This window comes from Numenius arquata, chromosome 2 (assembly GCF_964106895.1).
Source record: "Numenius arquata chromosome 2, bNumArq3.hap1.1, whole genome shotgun sequence".
NCBI lineage: Eukaryota > Metazoa > Chordata > Aves > Charadriiformes > Scolopacidae > Numenius > Numenius arquata.
The window spans coordinates 1,271,229-1,297,000 of record NC_133577.1 but is presented as its reverse complement, the minus strand read 5'-3'; the positions used below and the strand labels follow the sequence as shown (position 1 = coordinate 1,297,000).

Genomic DNA, 25,772 nt, shown 5'->3' with positions numbered 1-25,772 from the left:
GTTATTTCCCATTCAAATTATAGAGGATAAACTATCCTCTGGAATATCACTGGATCATAGTTATCAGCAACTGCTGATAATGTGAAGGTGATCTTTGAATATTTTATAATATTTTGGGGTGTTAGTCTTAGTTAATGAAATATTTTCTCTTTACCGCCTGTAAAGGAGCTGGCCATAAAAGTTATTGAATCATATTTATGGTTCTCTGAGCAAGGTATGCAAAAGTAATTTTAGTAAATGTTATGAGATAAATTAAAAAGGGTAGGTCTTGTGTGGTGTTTGTTTTAAAAGAATTAAATCCAGGTAGAGTTTCTGTGCTCAAATGTCAGGAGTTGAGGTCTAAAGTAAACCTGGGCAAGGAGGTAAATCTGCCGTTCGGGTTTACAGTTCCAGATTGCTTTTCAGAAGTAATAAAGTCTTGCTGCTGTAGCTGACACATGACTGACGGAGCCTCTCAGGGGCTTTACACCACCAGGAGACAGAAGATCTAATCACACCGCTTTTCTTAAATCCCCCAAGTGCTTCGTGTTTAATATTTTATTGGTATTTGGTTACTCTTATTTATTATTTATCCTTAGCCAAAATATAACTTATCCAACTGAGTGATTAAATACAAAATTTAATGGTTGGCATTTCAGGTCAGGCAATTGAGGAAAAAGTGCAGTGCAGGAGACAGCATGTTTTCCATGTGAGTCTGTGAGTTCTGGGATCTGCTCTCCAATAATGGACATTTTTTTATCAGCCTTTTGGAACGGCCACGTGTCAAGCCCTGGCTTGAGACAGGACGGTTTTTGCAAGAATGGGTGAGAGAAAATAATTGTAGCTGTATAAACACCTCGGGGAGCTCAGGTCTGTTTGGAACCTCTGGAATCCGAAGAGATGTTATCGGAAAACCTCGAAACCTGGGGCTGAGGTTTGGGCTGGCATATCTGCTCTGCAGCTGCAAGAGAGAGGGTCTGAAAGGCACGGGTGATGCACGTGGAAGCAAAGGGAAATCCTGTTTATAATTTTTTGGTTTTTTTCAGATTACTCTGTGATGTTGGGTCTGCTGTAACCAAGGGAGAGGAGAGAGGGCTGTAATACTTCCATGTGGATCAGTTGGGCAATTAGAGAAAGCTTCATCTTGTCAGCTCTTCCCAAAAGACTTTTGTGCAATCCAGATGATTTGCTGAATATACTAGAGACTATCTGAGAATGTGGCTGCCTAAAAATGACAACCGGCAGTCTGACAGTTTATCAGCACTCTTTGGATAATCGTTAATGTTTGCTAGGACACAACACCCTCTTCATTGGGTGTGATCAATACCTCGTCCAAATTCCATGTATGTATAGGCAGATGTGAGCACACACGTGCATACATCCATATAACAATTACTGAACGCGGGAATGTTTTACTGGGCTGTAATCAGATGCCTTGTTCTCTCCTAGTACCCAGGTGCTGTGTATATATATATATATATATGTATCTTGTTGTACCTTGCTTTACAGCTTAGGCTTGTGACTTCATTTAAAAGTTTTGTGAGGCTTGGTATTCAGAAGAAATTCCCTAAGCAGATGAAGGGCTGCAGTTTTTCACACACAGAGGTGAATTAGGGGTGATTTTTGTAGCTGCTCTTTAGAATTGTGAAAATAAATATTTTTGCATATGTATTTAAGTGTGAGTGTAAAGTAAGTGTGTATTCTGTGGCGATCTTTGCTAATTTAAATTTATGTGGATTTTCCAGCAGAGAATTTATTGCCGGGACACTGGTGCTGCTTTCAGTACCAGTGGTTGTGGAGCAGCAGCGTCCTCTTGGCTTTTGCCTGGGACTTGTCTGTGGTTGTTATGGTTGTGTTTCAGTGTTGGGAATTTCTTGTGGCTTGTGACGAGTGTGAGGGATGATCTGCAAACCTTTGTAAAGTGAATGTGATGATAATTGCCCGTGACTGCAGAAGCCTGAATCTGGTGGGGAGGGAATCACCATTTCCGTTGCAATCCCTAATTTACTCCCATTTAAGAGTCGCCTGTGTCATCTTTTATAAAATATCCTGTAAGTGAAAAGTGCCGTGTTGAGCATAATGCAGCATGATACAGATAGAACTGGATCCACTGGTGGGACCGTGCCCTCACCCCCCCATTGGAAAGAAGGGCAGCTTAACTATAGGTTTTGCCTTTCCTGTAATTGCCAGCGACACATTCTTTAATAACTTACAATGGCTTATAATAATGAACAGTGAACCTTGAGAGCAGAGACTGTAAAATGTGTTTGTTTTGGGATTGAAGTTTATCTTCAGAAGGTTACTAGTAAGGACGTCCTTCTCTCTTATCTGCTTACTGTAGATAAAAATTGTAATTTTATGAGGTGAAAGGTTAGTATCCATCTATACAATCTTTTTCTGCCGTTTAATAATCCGTCTGTTGGAAAATTATTTTATAGGAACATTAAAAATATTTGTCTCACATCAAAAGAAGCTATGGTAGAATGATTGTTCTGCTAGTTATAAAACCTAAGCTGTTTCAGGAATAGTAATTTCTTGGTGCTTCATAGCTATTTTTCTGAACAACTTAAAAAAAAAGTTGGTGCTTTATCCTGAAAAAGTTCAAGGGATGTGAGTACGAATAGTTCATGGTCTTTTCTGTCTTTCAAGAGACAATATTCATTCTGGCAGTGAGTATTTTTGCCTTCTTTCTGTGGAGAAAAAAAAGATAAATTTATGCCCAATATGAGAGACTCTGAGCATGACGCACTTTGGTGGCCAAAATCGCTGAAATAGCTTCCTATAGACCAAACGAAGAATGTCTGCTCAGTATTAATCTTCAACATCTAAAGAATGAAAATGGATTTGTTTCAGAACAGAGAGACTCTTTTTTTTCTGGAATTTAGGATTCATCATTCCTTTGTTTGACTTTTCATTTTAGTTTGGTTGCTCAAAGGCCAGTCGATGTAGCAGACGTCTTTGCAGATTGATCGTTAGAGGGAAGGTAGAAGGGAAAAGGACTAATAAGATTTTAGTAGGTATATTCAAGGTAAGGGTTTTAAGGGGGACGGAGGAGGTTCTTTGCCCCCAAGTCTCTGTCATGTTGATTTTTAGCTTCCTGTGATGTGCCTGACTTGACTTGTCAGTAACTTGTCTTATCCGCTCTGATCCGGGTTTATTTGTTCAGCTCCTGAAGAGCACCCAGCTCTTTTACTGCTCCCTGCAAACCACGTATGAGGTGAATGGCTATAGCTCTCTGCTCCAAAGGAATAGGAGAAGCTACAAAGAGTCTGTATTTAATTCTTTTCTTATTAATAATATAATGCCTGAAAGCTCTAAAAATAGCCTAGAAAAATATATCTGGAAAATCCCCTCTGAGTTAATACAACAGCGGTGGGGTAAACTAGATCTGTATCGTTCCTGACTGGTGTTTATCTTGCTGATTTCACAGACAGATTCTGCAGCCATTACTGTTGGTGCTTCGTCATCTTTACTGCACATTTCTGATGGAGAAGTACTTTGAAAAAGAAATATTTCACTGTTACAACCTCAAATGCAAGTTTCTGCTTTAGCTGGGAAATTAGGAAATTAATCTGACTTGTCTGGTTTCATTTAGCAAGGCATGTGATATCACACACAAACAAGTAATAAGGACAGTTTAAATGGTCTCAGTGTTACTGGTCTAATGTTTTCAGAAGTAGAAAGGTAATTTTCAGAGAGACGTGTTGAAATAGAATCTGAGTATCTGGAGGTCTGGTGTATCTGGTATATCTAGAGGCGTTGGTTTGGTTTTGGGGTGGGTTTTTTTTTTTTTTTTTACTTTACACAAGCATCTTAAATTTAAAGAGGAAAAAAAAGCTGTGGATACCATTGTGTCTCTGGAGATGTATTCTGATTTTTCTAAAAAGGGATTGTGCAGACAGATGCACAAGTTGGTTTAAGCTCATTCTTCTTCAGGTTCTCATATTTTCCATGCAAATGTGAATTTATCCCTTCGCTGTCACTTTGCCAACCACGAGCAACTTATTTCTCTGAATTGTGGTGGGAACTGAATAAAGGAGTTGAACAAGTTACGAGGTGTGGCATGATGGTGTTCTTCTGTCCTGGCCCTGTGTGGGAATTGTGCTACTTGGGCTAAAGTGAAGGTGTTGCCTGTCAAAGAGATTTGTGCAAAACGACTCTGGAGCAATAAATTCATGTGGGCAGGGTCTACAGCATTTAGCTTGCGTTCTCTTGCTTCGCTGTGACAAAAGCCATTTTATACTTGGTTTCTTTGCTGTAATGTGCTTCTGGAGAACCTCAGGCACGTGCTCCTTGCTCCAGACGAGTTCTTCTTGGTCCCTGGGTCTTTGGATTTCAGGAGGTTGATCTTACTACAAAAGGCTGAGGTGACGAAGGCAATTGGTACCTCAGACTTTTCCACGCCCTGTGTCACCAGGGTCCTTGTCCCGTTGAGCAGCAGGCCAACATTTTCCTGAGTCTTCCTTTTATTACTTACATACTTAGAGAAGTCCTTCTTGGTGCCCTTGACATTCCTTGCCAGATTCCACCGTGCCAGACTCAGTTCAGCTCAGTGGATGTTGTGCAAGAGAAGACGGAGAGCAAGGAAACGTTTTGACGTCATCCCTCCTGTGTCTCTGGGCAGGAGCTGTTAGTACAGATGGCTGGGTTTGTCCAGTACCAGCATGTTGGGATTAATAAAAAAATACAGAGGATAAAATAAGATGATATAAAGAATTTGCGGATGGAACTATTGCTATTGCACCTTGAAGTATTTTATTTATCTGTGTAGTGTTCATGCAGATATTAGAAATATCAGTCTTGTGATAATTTGCTCTCCCACTCCAATAAAGAACGTTTTATTCAATAGCTAATTTGACCTTGGGAAACCTGGAAAGTTCATTTTCTGTGGTTGAAAAAAACCCCCTCAGTCCTTTCTATCTTGTTACTTAACAATCCCATACAATGTTTAAATTTTACTTCAGGTGAAATATCTATTTCCATTACTTCAGTATATTCACTCACCTACTTCTTATCACTTTTCTCAGCCAGAGGAATTTTGAATTGAATGTATTAATATGCATAGATCTAGAAGGAAACCAAACACTGATCTTTCCATTAGCTTTTAAGTAAGTGGAGAGTTGTCAAATTATTTTTTCATAGTAAATCTCAGTGAAAATAAAACCATACACATTAGCAGTTCTCCAAAAAGGTTTTGTTGGTTTGCTTTGTTTTGAAATAATGAAAATAAAAAAAATTTGGCTAAGGTCAGAATATTTTGCTTTAGAAATGCCACTGCAGTCCCTCACAGTAGAATTCCTTTCCAACACTTATGGTCATGCAACTGTTTAGGTTGGAACATCAAGTCCAACCGTTAACCCAGCACTGCCAAGTCCACCACTAACCCATGTCCCTCAGCACCACATCTTTTAAATCCCTCCAGGGATGGGGACTCCACCACTGCCCTGGGCAGCCTCTTCCAAGGCTTGACAACCCTTTCTGTGAAGGGATTTTTCCTAATATCCATCCTAAACCTCCCCGGGCGCAACTTGAGGCTGTTTCCTCTTGTCCCATTGTTACTAACTCTCCTCATGTTTAAATTGTGTAGCTCACCTAAAGCTCACCTGCAGTTTGTGCTTACGTGGAGACAATTTTAGGGTTGGGGTTGGGTTTTTTTTATTCTTTTTTCTCCCTCCTTTTTTTCTTTTTTTTCCCCTAATTTTTTCTTTTTCTAATTTTTTTCTTTTTCTAATTTTTTTCTCCTGGGATTGAGTAGTAGAGCTAGCTCATTTACAACTAATAAATTCTCCAAAGGATTACACTGTGGGACCCTTGGTAGGCATGTTTTCTGGGTGGTTCCTCACCAGAGAGTGTGAACTGAGATGAATCTTGGGAGTACAGACTTCCCCACATTGAGTGGACCTTAAATACGAATTTGGGGGAGAGAGGAGGTGCGGATGGCGAGGGTCCTTCCCTGGGGGGCACTCTGAGACGGTCAAAGAGTCTGTGACCTGACCAGCTCTGTTGGCAAGGGTGCCAGTGAGAAGTTAGCCTTAACTCCGTTGGGTTTTGATCTCAGGAGGTGTGTTATTGAGGGAAAAAAAAAAAAAAAAAAAAGTAGTAATGGGGTGTTAGCTGACTTGGCAGAATTGAGATCCCAAAGTTTTCACCCCAGTGTTTGATTTGCTATGCTGGAAATTCTCCTGAGCCCTGTCAGCAGCAAAGGCTGCCTCACAGCATCACTTACGCATTCAAATGGAAGTAATTATGTTTTCATGATTTCTAAATTAGTTCAGCAAAATTATCTATAACTTTCACAGGGGAAATGCTTTTTATTATGTCAACAAAATTTTTATATGTTAGGTAAAAATTTGTTTAGCTGTCCCTTTCAGCGAGCTTCCATTAGGTATTTCATTTGTAACATGAGACTTTTTTCCTGTTTTATTAATTTTTAGTTCCTTGGTAATTAAAAACTTTGCTTTAGTATTTTAAAATGCTTTTAACGCTGTGAAAACATGAGATAGAACTAGAAGCTTGTCAGTGAATAGGGTTTGTTAGTGTTTTATCTTACGTAGAACTGGTCTTGCTGAAAGTTATTTTACTACAAAATCTGCAGAAAGTTATTTTACCACAAAACCAACTTGCTCCCATGTGCTGATTCATCTTAACCAATTCTAGTATAACTACGAGGTTCAAGTATATCTGGAGTCACCCTACTGTGTTTTTAAAAAAAAATTAAAACGAGTCAATGAATGAGATGTGTATGAAGCAGGAAAAAATAAATCTTTTACAGCGTTTTCTTTTTATATTCTTATGTAAGACCTTAAGGCTTTCTGTCTGGCGAGGTTAATGTAACTCAGATCTGCTGAGGTTAATTAATATAACTCCACTGCTTCCTTTGGTTCTAAGTAATTTATTCTTCATTTGTTTTATTCACAAGTTGAATAGAAATTATGTGGGAGGTGCCAAAAATATCTCAAAAGTCCCGTCATTGGGATTATGCATACTGGAACAGTGAGCAAAGAGCACAAAGTTTCCAGTAATTCTGGAGTCTAGTTGAAGTTTTGGGATTTTTTTGTTTGATTTGGTTTTGGTGGGATTTTTTTGTTTTTTTTTTTTGTTTTGTTTTGGGTTTTTTTGTGCTGCAGTTTATCACAGACGTGATACCTTCTGTTTGCTTACAGCTCTCGAATACATCTTTCCACCAAGTGTTGGAATTGATCTATTTACAAGTTTGATTTCAGATAATTAGGCTGGTAGAAGCCCTCCCGTAGCTAACAAAAATGTGTTGTGAGTTGAATGCGCTGTGGAAATTAAAAGATCTAACTATTTCTTTTCTTTATTTCCATCTCAAATTCCTTTTCATCTGTCTCTAATGATGTGTATTTGAGCCTTGCAGGAAAAAGTAGTCAATGTAACACTACATTTCTGTTGTAACCAAATCTTTTAATACTCACTTTTATCTAATTGATGTATGGGTGCTTGCTTCATGTGTGTGATGGTCTGACAGGACCACGCTGTCAAATCTGTGGGAGATTCTCACCTTCTTCAGTACCGGGAGCAGTCAGGAGAGAGTCAAGTGGAGGAAGGACGTGGAAGGTTCTCAAACTACACTGAAAATACCCGGCTTGGTGACAGTGGTGTGTGATTCGCAAGAAAACAGCTTTTACAAAACTTAGGGAGAGTTATGTTCTAAGGGTGGGAACAACTCTACAGAGTTGTTCTCTCTCTTCCCTGACTGCATTTTGACTGGGTATCCTTTGGGAATGCTTATTTTGGTCAGTGCCTCAAATCAGCTGATGATGAGGATGCCTAAATTTCTGCATCCTGGCAAGAGTTAAAAATTCAGTGAGGCCAGTGGTTGAGCTGTGTGTTCTGTGTATTGCTGCCAGCACAGGCTGAGTCCTCCTGGGATTACAGGCTGCAATGGCAGGGACGGGAAGGTTCAAGGATTTCTTAAGCATTAAACTTCAGCAACTAAGTCCCTTTAGGGGGTCCCTGCTGAAATAATTAGTACTTTTCCCACTGCAGTCAAATACTATTGAGTATTTAAATTGTTCACAAACATTTATTTTTGGTATTAGGTGAAAAGTGGTTGTCATCATCTGCGTTTAGAGCTGGGACGTGAAAACGAAGTATGTGCTATTTTGCAGTGCCTGACATAAAACAAGCAGATTTTTTTTTTCCCTCTTTTTTGCTGTATGTGTCACGTCATATGCTTAATTTTCATCCTTGGAGCCCTTTAGAGGGGTCAGCAAGCATATAGATAGGGTGATCTGATTGACAGAGGCTAATTAAGTTTCCAGAAGGCTTTTGACCATATTCCTCTACAAAAGCTTGTAGAGATGCTAAGGTGCCATGCTATGAGAAGAAAGATACATCCATAGATATGTAATTGTTTAAGAGGAAAAAGAGAAGGTAGGAATAAATTGTCAGTGTGCCCAGAAGTAGTCACCGGGGCCAGAGAACAGTGCGAAGACAGAGGTTTGTAGGCGAAGGGAAGATAGCCCTTGAACACTACCCAATAAATAAATTGCTTGTCTGTTGCTTCATCGTCAGAGCTATAAAACGCTCCACACCACCTGGCCTGCAGAAGGAGGAACCCAGCAGACTTGCGCGGCGTCTTACCTGCCATCCTTGCTCTCAAGTTTTCTTCACAGTGAGGGTGCCAGAGCCCTGGAACAGGCTGCCCAGGGAGGTTGTGGAGTCCCCTTCTTTGGAGATTTTCAAGACCCGCCTGGATGCAGTCCTGAGTAACATGCTCTGACATGCTCTGGGCAATCCTGCTTCAGCAGGGGAGTGGGACTAGATGATCTTTATGGTCCCTTCCAACTCTAAAAATTCAGTGAAATTCAGTGAAAGCTACTTGGGAATAGCAAGGACAATATGTGCTTGTGAGGACCTGTAGAGGGACCACCGCAATGTCACCAGCTGTGAGTGACTGGGCAATAAAGCAGCAGGCCCGTTTTAGTGTAGATAGAGATATAAAATAATGCACACTGCATAAAAATCCTAATTTCGCACACAGAACGACGGACTCGGAGCTTGTCGTTGGCACTCTGCGGCAAGAGCGTGGGGTTCAGAGAAGTGTCGGCTCAGAGCCCACTGATGGTCAAAATGCAAATGAAGTGTTAAGACTGGCTAAGGAAGTTCAGTATAAATTAGGTAATGATATTATGCTGTTGTATAAATTATGACTCACCCACATCTTGATTACTGTGTGCCAGCTCTGCTCTCGTTATCTTCAAAGAATATAATTCAGTTAGAAAGGTCTTTAGAGAAAGATGAGAAGGATAATCAAAGGAAAGGGAATGGTTTCTATAGGAGATTGACAGAATAATCTAGGACTCCTCAAATTTGAGCCAAAATTACCTGGGGACATATAATAGAGGTCTGCGAAGTTGTGAGTAATATAGCAGGGTGATTGGGATCAATTTGTCACTGATTTGGGTCATTAAAGGAAGCCAGGTACAAACCAGACCAATGGAAATGGCTCCTAATGCCAGCAGGAAAACCATGGATTTCCCCGATTATACTGTGTTCACTAAAAGCTGGCATGGTTTTGGGGGGAAAATGGGCCAATATATGGACACGAGATGCATTAGAGGTGGCTAAATACGTTGAAATGTGCCCAGTTCAGGGTGTTCTGACGCTGTATGTTCATTTGCATCTGAATCCAGGCACTTCATAAACAAGGAAGTTTACTTGCCATTTTATTTGGAGAAGTAACTATTTGAGTAGCACCTTGGAAATGCGTGGAAAATTCAGGGATCAAATCTAATTCCCTGGAGTAGGGTTTGAATTGCTGGAGCTATTCAGCATTTCCCGTTCTCCTTCGTCGCGGTGAGGCTGGTACGAAGGAGACGGGGTCTCCGTCTCCACAGCCCTGCTCTGTGCGAGCCTGACTCATCCCCAAAAAACAACCTCTCCTCCCCGTTAAAGGAAGCAAGCGGCTCTCACAACTTCATTCAATGAGCACGCAATTAAATTGTAATAAGCGGAAGGACATTTATAGTTGCACGGACGAGTCATGCTTTCCTGCCAGAGTGATAACGTGAATTATTTTTCAGCTAAAATGGGGGTGTTCAAGCCATTCTTTCTAGGACTGTAAACTGAACAGCAGTGCAGACCAAGGGCAGGATTCACCACCAAAGCATGGTGTCTCCTGAGGATAAACCTTAGGAATAGCTCAACAGCCTGGTTTCTCCTTTTTTTTTCTCCTTTTTTTTTTCTCCTTTTTTTTTTTCTCCTTTTTTTTTTTCTCCTTTTTTTTTTCTCCTTTTTTTTTTCTCCTTTTTTTTTCTCCTTTTTTTTTCTCCTTTTTTTTCTCCTTTTTTTCTCCTTTTTTTTCTCCTCTTTTTCCTCTCCCTTTTCCTCTCCCTTTTTTCCTCTCCCTTTTTTTTCCTCTCCCTTTTTTTTTCCTCTCCCTTTTTTTTCCTCTCCCTTTTTTTTTCCTCTCCCTTTTTTTTTCTCTCCCTTTTTTTTCTCTCCCTTTTTTTTTTCTCTCCCTTTTTTTTTCCTCTCCCTTTTTTTTTCCTCTCCCTTTTTTTTTCCTCTCCCTTTTTTTCCTCTCCCTTTTTTTCTCTCCCTTTTCCTCTCCTGTTTTTCCCCTTCTTTTTTTCCCCTCCTGTTTTCCTCTTTTCCTTTTTCTTTTTTCTTCTTTTTTCTTTTTCCTTTTTTTTTTTTTTTTTTTTTTTTTTTTAGAACAAGAGGGAATGGCTTCAAGCTGCAACAGGGTAGGTTTAGACTGGGCATAAGGAAAAAGTTCTTCACAGAAAGAGTGGTCGGGCATTGGAACAGGCTGCCCAGGGAGGTGGTTGAGTCACCATCCCTGGATGTGTTTAAGAGCCGTTTAGATGTGGTGTTGGGGGATATGGTGTAGGGGAGAACTTTGTAGAGTAGGGTAGATGGTTGGACTCGATGATCCCAAGGGTCTTCTCCAACCTGAATGATTCTATGATTCTCAAGTAGTGTGTGTGTATGTGAGGAAAAAAAAACGACCTCAGGTTCTGGTCTGACTTGTCAGCATTTGAAATTGCTGTTTTCACCTATATATGCAATTCCCTTTTCCATTTCCCATTTTAAACAGGAACAGATGTTATCAAATTAAAGCCTGATAAGAATTTTTTAACTGAGCTGAACCTTTTGCTACGTAGTGTCTTTAGTAATGAATGTTTCATAGCTGCACTTATACCAATTATGAATGTAAATAAAAAATAATTTAGTACCGTATACATGAAATATCATCTCTCTAATATCTCTGTCTTTCTAATAATTTTTTTTTTTACTTACCTCATAAACATTACTCCTTATAGCCTTCCGTAGGCTTCTTGTGTTTCTGTATTTCTTCATGGTTTTTGTTTTGTTGTGCTGTGCTTTGTTTGTTGTGTTGTGTTATTTTTTTTCTTCTCATGGATCTCCATGTCTTAATCTTACCCTTTCCTGTGAAATTGTTTTTGGTTTTTTTTTTTTTTTTTTGATAACTTCCTATTCTTGGAGGGTGGCGATTAATCAAATTAGTCTGAAAGAGGTGGAAAAAAGCAAGTAAATTCCTTTCCAGCTCTGCCCCAGGGAAGGTGACTTTCTATCCTCTGGCCGCAGTGGAGGAAGGAATCAACATACAGGGGAAGGACACATGTACATGAGGCTAAGCTTCCCTGAGAACTGGACCTAAGTTACTTCCAAATGAATTAATAACAACCCAGCTCAGAGCAAGCTGTAAATTTAGTCTAGTTTTTAACAGTGATGCTCAAATTTCTTTACTGGGCTTCTAGAAACTAAGTGCTTTCAGAGTTTGTATATGTGATAGAACCATATTGTGTTGTAAAGTAATTGGCCTAGCAGAAGGGCTTTAAATATAATATCTATTTCTTACAGAGTTGTTTGTCTTCCACACCATACAACCATTTAAAAAAAAAAAAAAGAAGAAGAAAAAAGAGGATTAATCCAAATTATTAAAGAATTGAAGTTATTCATGTTGGTGTTTCTTACTGGGAACAAGTGCCAGCTCTCTGAAGATGCCCGAGGAGAATGGACAGTGTCAAATAGTGCTCTGGTCAGAGAGGTCATTGGACAAGGGGGTGAAAATGGGAACCCCAGACACGAAATTCCTTTCAGTCAAAGTTGGAAGAGGGATTGTAGCCTGGTGCTATAAAAGCATATGTGCCCACAGGCTTCCTCTTTCTGCACTCAAAGCACAAGTTGGGGGACCCTGTGAACCACATCATGTATGTGCCCATATCCAGCTTTCCTTGGAGGTTTTCCTTATTTTTCCCATCTTTGAGGTTGTGGAGTTAGTTCTGAGTATGAACAGGCCACCTGGGGTCCCTGCCTGCTTTGGTGGGAAGATAAATTGCACTTCATGTCTGGGTGGGATGTAAGGTTGCCCAGAGAAGCTGTGGATGCCCCATCCCTGGAGGGGTTCAAGGCCAGGTTGGAGGGGGCTTTGAGCAACCTGGTCTGGTGGGAGGTGTCCCTGCCCAGGGCAGGGGGGTTGGAACCAGATGATCTTTAAGGTCCCTTGAACCTAAGCCATTCAATGATTTTATGAAATGAGTGGAGCATAAGCATACGGAAGTGTTCCTCATGCAGCGTTCAGAGCCAAGTTGCATAAATGCAAGGTATCTTCTGAAGAGTGCTGGAGCGTGTCCAGAGGAGAGCCACCAAGCTGGTGAGGGGTCTAGAGAACAAGTCATACAAGGAGAGGCTGAGGGAACTGGGCATGTTTAGTTTGGAGAAGAGGAGGCTGAGGGGGGACCTCATTGCCCTCTACAACTCCCTGAAAGGAGGGTGTAGAGAGGTGGGTGTTGGCCTCTTCTCCCAAGGGAATAATGACAGGAGCAGAGGAAATGGTGTGAAGTTGGGGCAGGGGAGGTTTAGATTAGATCTCAGTAAAGTCATTCTTCCTGATAGAGTGGTCAGGCACTGGAACAGCCTGCCCAGGGAGGTGGTGGAGTCGCCATCCCTGAAGGTATTTAAGAAGCGTGTAGACGTGGCACTTCAGGGCATGCTCTAGTGCCCGAGATTGTTGGGTTGTGTCTGTTTGTGTCTGTGGGGTTTTTTTTGGGTTTTTTTTGTGGTTGGACTCGATGATCTCAAAGGTCCCTTCCAACGATGAAGATTCTGTGATTCTGTGAAGAGCATAGCTTTTGTGAAAGAGAGGTCCAAAAGATGGGAGCTGTGTGCTCCCAGGAATCCCTTGGGAGTGAAGAGTGCGATGGTCATCACTTCCTAACAAGGTCTCAGGTGTGTCCCCAGTCAGAAGATCTGAAAGGTGCTTGATGGGGACAGCGCTCTCCCGCTCACCTGTAACATATGTTGGGTTGTTATTCCATTGCCTTTGCTCCTCCCTTAGATTGTTCCCAAGAATGAGATGTGAACAGCTTGGAAAGGTACAGAGCAGCTGGCTTGCTCTAAGCCTGTCTCACACAAAGACCCCCAACAGATAATTTTGGGCAATCACGGTTGCAACTTTTTATCATATCACTTGTCTCAGTGATATGATAAAACGCTTCATCCTTTATTTTTTTCCTTGTAGTCATTTTTCTTTTACTTTCACCACATTCTGCTGTGGTTTTTTTTTTTTTTTCTTTTCTTTTCTTTTTTTTTCCCATCCATACAGGGAAGCACGAATGTTGACAGTAAATTCCTTCTGGTCGGTTGGGGTTGCTTTGCTGCCTGTGCAGCCAAAGACAGCGCTGTGCTCTGGAGCGCTCCAGGGCCAATTCTTTGTTGTTACTGCCCGTTTGGGGTGGGACGGGAAGTTGGATGTGAGGACAATCTCCTCTTTTCCTTCACGCACAGCAATTTCCCCGTTACCCTGCAAGAATGAAGGATGAAGTTAATGACTTACTCCATAAATCTCACCCTACAGCTGTTCTTTCCATTGCCACCGGGGAGTGCTGCACTATTTCTCTGCTCCTGCCCTGGTTTCCCGGGCAATTACGAGATTTCCCGTGCAATTTCGTTGCCAAAGGTTACAGGCGGCTGTGGACTATGCTGTGACCCCTGGCAAGAGTATAAATTGTGTTAAAATTGATTGATCAGTTGTGTGCTGTGATGTCGAACCTGCCTGAACGTAATGGCTTTTTTTTCAGAATTGAATCCCGTTTATACATTTAGCGGAGCGGAAGCAGCACACTGTTAATTGAGGTAATAAACACACTTTTCTGGTGTGCCATAAGCAGCAAATCCGAAGCAAATCATGTATATGAATGGTATGGAACTGCAATGCATGGAGTCATAAATATTCCATTCAGTCGTCAAACCTTGTAGGAACTTCAACTAAATGAAAAAGGCAACGTGTCTTATATCTCCGCGCTCGCCACTGTGGGAATTCTGTAGAAATGAGCGTTGTAAACATTTTTTCTTTCATTTTGACAGGTAATATTTGAAGCTGAAGTCTCAGATGGGAGAAATGGCTACATTGCCATTGATGACATCCAGGTTCTGAGTTACCCTTGTGGTAAGTAATGATTAAGAGCTGCATTTTTCTCTGTCTTTTCAGGACATACTTGATACTGCTGTAGACTGCTGAGTTTTCATCACTCGATCACTGATGTTCTTTGTTCTTTCAATAGTATTTCTGTTGCGGCTTCCAGGGGGAAAATGTAGTGTTGCAGAAGTGATTTACCTGGGTAAAATCTTTTGTCTGCCGGAAGTACAGTGTACAGGAATATAAAGCAGAAATTCTTCAGTGCCTTTTTAGTCATGCCATAGTTGTGCATAATCAAAATGGGTTTCAATGTTAATGTGTATACGCGCTGATTAAAGACAACTGATTTGGCAGATGCATGTAGGAGGTTTATCAGATTTCATGCCCGTGTTCTTTTTTTTTTAATTTATTTTTTTAAAAAACAAAAAACAGTTGTTTTTGTGGGGTTTTTTTTGTTGTTGTTTGTTGTTCCGGGGTTTTTTTTGTTTTTAAAAAAAGCCTTCTGGCTCTCATACTACTGAAGTGTTGGGTTTTATTGTTTTGGTTTTGTGGACAGACTTCAGGCATTTCTGTTTGCCTTCCCCCGCTTACTCCTGGGGAAGAACTACACACGTGCAAACACAAGTTTGCATACAAATACTAACACCGAATGTTCTAGAAAGGAAAAGTTGTGAGAAGAAATTATTATGCGGCGTTTCTCTCATTTGTTATTACATTTTTTGGTTAATTTTGTTCTGTTCAGCTCTTCTGATCTTCTCCATGACAATTCCCTCCCTAATGTAATTTCACTATAATGTACCTCATGGCTGATAATTTAATTGCTTTCTGGAATGATCAAGATATAACAACCCCCTCCCCCAAATTTGCAAACAATGCCAAATAATAAAGTGGCAACAGCAGCCTCACATTTTGCTTTCTTCTACCCCAAACCTGTTAAAACCGTGGCTCTCGGGGGCTCCCAGGCTTACGGGGCATTTGGGTGAGGTACCTCTGTATTTCAGCCAGCCCGGCTATCTGATGTCTGTGCTCAGCAAAGCTCGGCTTCCATTCAGTATCTGGCTTTCATTTTTTTTCTTCTGTGTTTTTTTTTTTTTTTCTTTGTGTTTTTCTAAGTGCCAAAAGAAAAGGCAGTTGGGTACAGCCGTGGCGGCAGGTTACCAGCATGATACATTATGCAGATAAGCTCTTTTTCGTTACTGATGTTTAAACCCTGTTTGTTCCAATTTGCTGTTTTTTCCTGTGTGTTATTTCTTTGTGTTTACTAAAAAAAGAAAAAAAAACCAACCCCAAACCCCGACAGTTCAGCTACTGTTGTCATTAGTAGTTCTGGAGAAAGGGATGGGCGAGAGCCGTGTGCTGTGCCCATCCCTCAGCCTGTCGCCTTTCGTACCTCTCACAAACCCCTCAGGTGGTTGTGCCACTGAGCTTTTCCTAGGGGCTTTGTCAGCCTGGGAAATAGATTTGTCAGCTCCTGAAATACTGCATTCCGTGGCTCAAATGATTTAATTTAGTAAAACACCAGAGCTCTGTGTTACATTGCAAATAATCTGAATAGTCTCTCTGCCTGAGCGGTATCCTGCTAATTGGGTTTCTCGCAGTATGATGGGTTTCGTACAACTGAAAGTCTCTGGGATAATTTTTGTAAAGTGCTGCTGACATTTTGGCATTTGATCTCATTCTTCTTGGCTTTGATTTTATAAAAGACTTTATTATAACTCATGTATAACATAAAGTTAGTAGAATCACCAGAGGAGAAGGGAAAGGACTCTCTCTCTTCTCAAACAGAGATGAAACAAATCATTTTCTCTCTTCGTTTCTGTTTTTTAGCCAAGGGTTGTTACAATATGCATCTTTGGGGAGACAATAATGTTGCTGGCACCTTTTTAAGCAGTGAGCATTATTTGTAATTTTTGTTTCCTCCCTCTGCAGATAAATCTCCTCATTTCTTGAGGCTGGGGGATGTAGAGGTCAACGCGGGGCAGAACGCCACGTTTCAGTGCATCGCTACGGGGAGAGACGCCGTCAATAACAAGTTGTGGCTCCAGGTAAGGTCAACTCCTGCAAGTCTATTTGGCTACAGGACAATCCGCGTTCTGGAAGTGAAATATTTAAATTCCTAAGCCTTTTTTTTTTTTTCTTTTGCATGTAAAATATTTAGTTTAAATACAATATTATCTTTGTTAAACGGAGAAACTTGTTAAAAAGCTGGGATTGAAAATGAGAACAACTGGTGTGGACAGTGGAGGAGGGTTGGTCTTTAGGGCATCGTGGGCCTTCTCTCCTTGTAAATCAGCTCCTCTGTATCAAAATTTATTATTAAATGCAGATAATTGGCATTTGGGATCTAGAAAAACACAGATGTAACACAGCTGTCACAAATTTTGAGGATTATTTTATCATATAAATTGTATCATATAAAATACAAACTATTTTATCATATAAATTCTGTTCCACCGTGGACCTCCATGGGCTTCAGGGGGATCTCTGCTCCACCATGGACCTCCGTGGGCTGCAGGTGGACAGCCTGCCTCACCATGGTCTTCACTAGGGGCTGCAGGGGAATCTCTGCTCTGGTGCCTGCTGTACCTCCTCCTCCTCCTTCACTACCCTCAGTGTCTGCAGAGCGGTTGCTCTCACATATTCTCCTCTCTCTGGCTGCAGTTGCTGTTGTGCTCCAATTTTTTTCCCCTTCTTATCTATGTTATCTCAGAGGTGCTGCCATCGCTGATGGGCTCGGCTTTGGCCAGTGGCGGGTCCCTCTTGGAGCCGGTGGCATTGGCTCTCTTGAACATGGGGAGGCTTCCAGCAGCTTCTTACAGAAGCCACCCCTATAGCCCCCCTGCTAGTAAAACCTCTCCAAGCAAACCCGATACAGTATGTTGGAATATAAGAGAGAACTAAAACCAGAAAATAACCCTTCTTGCTAAAAAACAAGAAAAAAGAAAAAAACACTGCCACCACCCCCCGCCTTGCTTTGTGGTGCAGGGATGGTTAAGTAGAAGGATGACAAAGTTTTACAGTTGCTTCTTAACAAATTAAATTTTACCACTTAAGGATTAAAAAAATCACTTAGTTGTATGTGCACCTTGGTGTGCATGCTTTAGGTCACGCACGAACCTTAAGCACCAGCACTCCTTTAGAATTCTTTAAAACTATTTTTTTTAAAATATGTATTTCTGTACATTGTCAGAACTGTAAAGTATATACTTTTTTGGAAACACTGTACTTTGAAATGAACTATAATCAGAACTTTAAAATACGTCTTTTTTTGGCAAGCGTTATACTTTGAACTATAACCAGTTACTTCAATCTGTTTGATTTTTCTTTTAATAGGGAGCAGAGCTGACAAACCTTGAGTAACAGTTGCATACAGGCGTGTGAGAAACTTAGTATTTTAAAGAGCATTTTTTAATAGATAGAATTAGAATAGAAAAAGTCTGATATGTATTACTGGACTAATATAACGCAACATTAAAAAAAGGAACACAAATGTAGCAGTAACTGCACTGCTTTTAGTGAAGAGGCATTAGAGCAGGAGGAACGATTCGTGCTCCGTGTCTGTGAGTAGGAGCTTGTTTAAATTGAGGGAAGATATAATGCATTCATTGAGGAAGAGGAGTTTGATTTCAGAGACTTGCTAAATAGAGCACACAAAGCACAGAAAGTGAAATTAAGCCAGGCTTTGCTGTGTCAAAGGCAGGACCATGGCAATAGGAGCACACCCGTGAAGCATCACCTCCGGTGGGTGCTGGGTCAGACAGGCTGGGTGGAGACAACTCGCTGGAAATCTTCCCTATCGCTCGCTCCTCAGCGTCAGATACCGCTGATGGATTATCCTCGCTGACTTACGCTCCCCTGAGAAGCCCGGTTTGCAGCCAGAACAACTCACAAAACATATGTTTTGTACCTCCATATACATATATATGGGGCTTTTTTTGTGTGTTGATCACAGATGTGGCAATTTCTCAAAGTGCAAGAGATAAGGCACCTTTGAGCTCATAACTCCTCTTGCTTGTGCTTATGAAGTGCTCTGATATTCTTAAGGATACCTTGCTGCTAGAATTATGTACTTGAACTTCTGTTCCCCTTCTTGCTTTCCCTTAAACAGTGCCAAATTTTCACCAATTTAAAGGCGACTCATTTTTTTTTTCCATCCTCCTCATTCCACCCCTCCACCCGTCTTTCCCAAGGGAAGCATGAATCAGCAGCTTTCCCTCTGAATTTCCTTCCTTAGATAACACAGCGAGTTGTGTGCAGGTAATAGTGAATTGAATCCTTTTCTTTAAAACCCGGGGTGGATATTTATGTGCCTTGTGAGGCTCCGGAGGGTGACTTGGAAAAGGTTCACTTTAACCTTTGACCAAACCGGAGTTTCATAAATGCCCCAATACCCAGAAAGGAAGAACGGGCAGATCAAATCAAATGCCTAAGTAATTGTTTTTGAGAGCCCTGAGCCGAAACATTCCAGGAATGTATTTTTCTCATAACAAGAAAAGCCATTGGAAATAAAATTAAAAAAAAAAAAAAGTGCAAAAATGAAAAATGAAATGGGGGGAAGGAGGAGAAGACACTTTCCAAGTACTCCGTGTTAGAGAAAATAGCTTTTGGTTACATCCTTATTGAAAGAGATTTTTTTCCTTTGAAAAAAAAACAAAACAAAAAAACCAAACAGCAGCAATTTCCTATTAAAACACATTCTTTGATAAGTAAAGATCTGAGGTGCAATCTGGGACACGGGGGCTTTTTGTATCGGAAAGGATCTAAGATCTCATTTGCTTGCATTGAAGCGATAGAGATGTGCAGGCTCCCCCAGCTCCCTGGCGCCAAGAGGGGCTGAAATAAATTCAACAGCGGGGGGCAAAAAATAGCAGCCGTCCCACGGCTTCAGCCAGGCTCAGTCTGAGCTTTGACCTCCTCGTCCCTTTGGGCTTTGGAGCTTGCCAGGAAGTCAGCTCAGGAAAGTGATCCGGCTGAAAGAGATTTGGGGCCAAACTGGATTTTTGTTGTTGGGAGCATCGAGGACTGTTTATTTTTGTGGGTTTAAAAATTATTTTTGTGGGGGTTTTTATTATTTTTTATTTTGTCATTACTATTTTTAATTATTATTTTTTAGCTTCATTCATGTCTCAGTTACCTATATGAATAGTGCCAGCAGGTGGAAAAAGATGGGGATGTTTAGTTAGAAGCAGGGAAGAGGGAAGCATCATAACAACCTGACCTGAATTAAAAGTGGGTCTCGGTAGCGTGTCTCATTGTAGTGTCCTGTGTAAACTTTAATTTATTTTTTTAGTTACTGGGGGAAAAAGCCCTGGTCATCTGTGTGCATTCACTTTTCCATGCTTATGTTTTTCTCAGTGTATATAAAATTAAGTGCACGTACCTTTGTGTGTCTGAAAATAAAAATGGGTGAAAATAGGTACAGCATTTCAATACAGTGTTTACTGCTGTAATGACAGACTTTTCATCAATTCCCTTTTCTAGAAATGTGCATCTGTAAACATTTCAGACAAATAGGAGTTAACATTGAACTGAACTTTTCCTGACTTTCACGGCTGCAGATTCTGCTCTTGTTTGGTTTTAGATTGTATCTGGTCTCTTGTTCCCTTTTATGCCCCTTCCCTCCCATCCCTGAATTTCGGCCCCACCGGACCAAGGTCTGGGACAGTCGGGGCTCTGGCACTGAAAGATAAGCAGAAAAGATAACACAAGTCTTTAAAAGTTGCTGCTGCGTTAATACAAAGCAAATATTTGCAGAGATAAAGAGATTTAACTGGCTGAACATGACGATCTGAAACAGCCTTTTTGTGGCGGGGTGAACGGTAGGTGTGGGAGCGGGAGTGGGACAGAAATGCAGCTCACCTTTCTTTGGTTCTTCACCTTTTCCACCTAATCTGCTATCGAATCCCTTACCGTTGTGAGCTGAAGGATTCTCTTTATGACCTGTAATTATTAGCAAATTCTGAAAGAGTTTCAAAGTCCTTAGTTTTTGTTTAGGGTGGGCATTGGTGTTGTTCGTGAATACACTCAGTCTTGGTGTCTTTTTTGCTTGCCACCCCCTTCTGAACATGATGCTGTGGGTTTGTTTCCTCAGTATTATCCCTCTCCTCTTAGAATTTCCAGTGTACTACTTCCATGTGCCAACAGCTGGAGTTTGGCGCCGCTGTAGACGCAGTTGGGTGATGGGAGACCCCAAAGCCAAGGTGGGAACCTGGCTTTTCCACCCGTTCTGTTTGGTGTGCTCTGTCGGTTGAGCTTCAGGAGTCGGCAGATGCTCTTGCTGAAAAATCCTTTCCTGTAGGAGGTGAAGATAAGTGTGTGTGTCATCTTAAAAGGTGGAATATGGCATGTATAGACATGGTAACTCATCAGCTGTTGCCCGTATCTCCTTTTCTCTAAAGCCTATGAATTGTCTTTGGAAGGACAATGGAAGAATAAGGATTCTTTCATTTATTAACGTTGGGTGCACCTTGCCGCTTTGTTCACACTGGTGTAGAATAAAAGGGTGGGCCTATGGATACTGTCCCCCCCCCGCCGTGAAATTCCCTGCATTCCTGTGGAGTTATGTCAACAAATAACCTTGCAAACAAGAGGCAGTTCTGCCTGTTAATCCTGCACGTTAATCGGGATGGATACATATTAAATATTGGAAAGAATAGGGCGCACAGGGCATTCCAAACACGAAAATGCCGGGGTGGAGTGGGGTGTGATTGGGGGGGGGGCTCTTTTCCCGTTTGATTTGAAGATTTCTGTGGGGATAAAGCTTCCAAGGTTTCAAGGTTCGTTTCTTTGCTAAGATGGTGGAGAAATAGAATTGGCTGAACGGAATAAATACCATTTGGGTACACAAAGACTCGGGAAAGCAGCGTGCGTGTTGTCCAGCATTTGTTCTGTGGATCTAATTGGGATATCAGAGCAATAGGGTTTTTTGCATAATCAGGCTGTGTTTAACGGCTTCCTGAGCTGGGAGCAACTGTGGCTCCCAGAAGCCCGATGCGATTTCCAGTGTCTTATCGATGTCCGGTTTCTCTGGACGCTCGCGGGGTGCGGGGAATAGAGCTTTTTGCTGGAACATCTGTTAAACCATATGTCTTGGCACCTGGTTCAGATGGCGATAACTGTGGCGGTAATGAGTCCATCCATCATCCCGGAGCTTTGCATTTAACATCGCCTCGGATTAGGGGAAGCGGCTGGTTCTGGCTTGGCGGCGGCGATGTGTTTTCGCCCCGCTCGGCGGTGAGACCATTTGCTTTGGCCAATCTGAAATTCATAACGGGGGGGTGTCCGGGGGGGGGTACATACCCCACGCATTTAAAAGTTTAATAGGCGGCTGGTAATCCTGTGCAGATTGCCCCCAGCGGGGCGGCCAGCAGGCCGATCTGTTGGCCATAGCCGAGGGTGCTGGCTAACGGCCACCCCACTCGGGTTGCCAGGGCTCAGCAAGGCAGCCCCCGCGCTCGCCCCTTGGAGAGGCTCGTCCAACGGCAGCCCCTCTCTCCGCCGGGGGAAAATGCTGTTCCCTGGTGGACTAACAGATAATTAAAGCAATTGCCTGAGAGTAATAATTGAAAAAAAAAAAAAAAAAAAAAGCAAGCGAAATTAAAAAGCCTTATGGAAAATAAAATGCAAATTGCTGTAAAAACAATGGAGTGGGGCTGACCTCCCGGCGGCACCAACGGCTGCCGGAGGATGGACGAGCATCTGCGTGGTTGCGTGTTCGGGCTCAAACCACCGGCCGTATCCCGCTCCCTTTCTTGAGGAAGCTGCCCTAACCCATGAATTCATGTCCTGTTTGCCAGCCTGTTGGGGCTCGGTGCCCGTTGCCACGCAATGGGATTTGATGTTTAGCACTTATTTTTCTCTCGCTGGATACCGCGTACGTGTTGCTCTGTAACCGGTCCTCGGCCTGGGCACGGGCAGCTGGTGGCCTGTGATGATGCACTCGGGCAGGTCGTCGTGCAGCACCAATGTAGTATTTCAGGAACTGGTGTTAATGAGAACCTGTGCCTTTGGCAGGGGGTTGGGGGACACAGCCCTGACCGTTTGGGTTTGCGTTGTGCACGGAAGTTGTGCCACGTAATTCCTTCCTTCCCACGGTACCCTTCCCATGGTGAAGGTGAAGGTGTTCAGCAGGAGGGGCTGGGTACCTGGGTCCTTGGGGTAAGCCACTGAGCTGCAGCCAAGTGTTGGGTGGCTTGTGGGCTCTGAAAAATTATCTATAATAAGATGGTTACATCCAATTTAACTCTGTTTTACATAGTTTGCATGTTTTTTCTACTTTGAATTTTTCCTAGTTTTCTAAGTAACTCTGCCTTTGGAGATCCCATTGCGTTTTGCTACAGTTAATTAACAGGTTAAAGATGCCTTTTCTTTAGTTTGATGATGAAAACACGTTCTGTCAAAGCACACCTGCCTGTTCACCTTTTTCACTGCCTTTGAAGAATGTCTTTTGCTGGTTTGCACGAATTTTACAACCCCTGAAAGTCAAGGGGAGCTGAGCACACTGAGTGTTGGAGGAGCTTTGTCATTCTGCTGTTCCTTTTGGGGGAAGCTGAGAGAAGGTGCTTTCAGCTGTGGAACTGATGGAGGGTTTTGGTCCCCCCCTTTTTTTTTTTTTTCGATTTTAGTCAACGGTCAAGCGTGATGCTTTTTTTGGTGTTGAACTGAAATAAGTCGGTTGCTTTTACTTACAGAAAAGATGTTTTTGAAAGCGAGGAACAGACTAGGGAAGCGCAGAGGACAGGGCTCCTCTCTTGCAATGACTTGTCTATTTTACTTGCACTTTCACCTCATCGTATTTGTGTTCTGCGATAGACGTTCTGGTTTTCCAAACGTGTTTTTCAAAGATGTGTGAAAAGCTGCCTTGAAGTGATGATATATCAAGCTCCTTGTAAATGACTTGGCTTTTAGTTTGCTCTGTATCACGCGCTGCTGACTCTGACATGGTTATAAAGAGCATTCACCAATGAAAAATACAGTATTCATGACTTCAGATTTGATATTCTCCTCCTGACTTGTTTGTTTCACAAAGGTTTTTTTTCCCTGTCTTTTCACTCTGTAGTCACCTATAATGCTATCTGTGTCATTTAACCTTGAATGAACCATTCTCCCTCTCTCCCTCCTCAATTTATCAGCTTCTGGGATAAATATGGCAGTTCTCCCTAGGTGCCCGGTCATCTTAGGTTTCGGTGACATGAAATACTGTAATCCTCCTGGTTTTAATTTAATTATGCCCCAGTTAACGAAGTCCTCCAGCCTGCGTAGCTGCCAGTCATTTGGTTCACTTAGCAGCCTTTGGGATGTCATCCCTGTAGCTCTTCCCTAGGGATGCTGCTGCCCCCGTGGTGGCTGGAGCATCGGGCACTGGGGACCGTGCCCGTGGTGGTGCCAGCTCTCTGAAATTAAGATCACGTTTATAAAAACTTACATTCTTATAAATCCCTTGCCCATTGGGTCCTGTGAGTCCTGCCTGTTAACACCTCCGTTCAGGTTGTCTCCTCCTCAGTGGTGGGATGTGCAGTAGGTCACCTCATACCCCAAGCCCTGATTTCCTCAAATAGCTACTTTATAAAAGGGTAAAATCATCTGCTGAGAAGTGTTTTATTTTATTCTTTTACACAAATGTCTCACTTATATAGTTTAGGGACTTTATTATGCTTCCAGTATGTTTAATAAGTTTTAAGCATGATATCTATTTATCGTATGAAATGATAAATAAAAATCTTAATTTTTTCCCCACCCACAAAAGCAAATGACTGAACAAGTGGGATTTTTTTTTTTAAATTTTATTAACGAATACATGATTTAGTACTAAAATTTTTTTTTCAAGCAGAACAAGAATTGCAACCACAGCTTAAATAATATGCCTAGATAATCCTATCTTCTTAAAAGAAAAGAAGGTGAAGTTGAAATTTCTTTTGTTTGTTCAATTTTTAAGAAAAAGCATAGAGTTAAATTTTTTTTTAGAAGGAAATTAGTACAACCTGCTTTAACTTCCTGATCTCCTTACACTCGTGGCAAAAGAGACTAAGATCCTACTTTCCAATCAAATTCCTTTATTGGCAGGAAAAGCAATGCTGCTTTTCCCATGCAAACAGGAAGAAATTGAAGATCTTGAATAAATGTGACAAGCCAAGTTTTATCCAGTAATACAGATTTTTCTGCAGTACAGAAACATCCCTGATTCCTTTGAATGCCTCGGGTACATGCATTGCTGTTACTCAGACTTGTCCACTTTGAAGTAGCTCAATTTCTCTCTCACTGCACTGAAACTCCTATCGAAGAAAGCAAGGGTTCTCAGGAAATAATCTAATTGAGAGCCATCTGGCCCTTCAGAGGTGGCAATCCCAATTTATTTTATTATAATAAAATCCACCGCAGGCAAAAATAGCAAAATTCATATTACAGTGTCCCCGGCCATTCCGCTACACAAAAAAAACCAACACTCGCTCTTTCTGGACATTTTGAAGCCTCTTATTTTGAACCTAATCTAACACATGCCACAAAAAAAAGTAATCTATATTTAAAAAAAATAATAATAAAAAAGCTTTTCAGAAAGCCATAACTCCCAAGTTCAGTGTTGTTGATTTTTTTTTTTTTTTTTTAAAAAAAACCAACCATAATTCACAGAAATATGGATTCTGGACAGAGTGATTAAAGATGTGTATCACCTTGAGCAGTGCATGCTCAGCTACAGTATTCACCCTGCAGCTTGAAGCAAAAAATCTGATCAGTTAGGAGAAGACAACGAGGGAAAAATTTGAAAAAAACCCACTACTGAAGACTGACACCAAAAAAAAAATAATAAAATTATTTTTTTTTTAGAAAGATAGATTTTTCTCCTTTTGGAAATTGTGTCCTAAATGCTGTAAAAGCATATGCCGTGTGTGCTGAAAAGTGCCAGACAGCTACATCTAAGTAAAATCTTAAAAGTATAGTTATTTGTGTGGTCTATTCCCCTCACGTTGTTTTATTCTTCAAAAGCGTCTTTTGGCAGAGATATGGTGCGTTATTGCTGGCATTTGAACTATCCGTGTTCAACCCTTTTTGCTCTCACAAAAAATGACGTTTCTCTCTTTACACCGTGAGTAAAAGCACAAAAAATTTGGAGTAGGTTATTTACAAATTCCCTTTTCCTCAGGGACAGCAGAAGTGTAATTCCTGGGGTGCTGGGATCATCCTTGGGTCCCTTCTGCTCCTTGGGGAAGCTTTGATTCCACCTTCAGGACCAGCCCTGGGCTTGTGCCCTCTCCTCCGCTGCCAGTGGCCACACGATGAATCCCGCCATGAGCTAATCTGTTCGGTGATGATAATATATAGGGGAGGGAATATGTTTTCCAGGAAGGTTTTATGTTTTTTAATTCCATGTCAGTTTTCTGTAGGA

At 41.5% G+C, this 25,772-nt stretch overlaps 1 protein-coding gene across 1 annotated transcript in view; it reads left to right on the top strand.

Moving 5' to 3' along the window:
• The window catches only part of PTPRK (protein tyrosine phosphatase receptor type K), a 310,488-nt gene that overhangs the window by 74,343 nt on the left and 210,373 nt on the right, over nucleotides 1–25,772 (top strand). Inside the window, exons 4-5 of the mRNA XM_074144586.1 lie at nucleotides 14,341–14,422; nucleotides 16,322–16,437. Of these exons, the coding sequence (XP_074000687.1) occupies nucleotides 14,341–14,422; nucleotides 16,322–16,437 (198 nt within the window). The remainder of the gene's footprint in view (nucleotides 1–14,340; nucleotides 14,423–16,321; nucleotides 16,438–25,772) is intronic.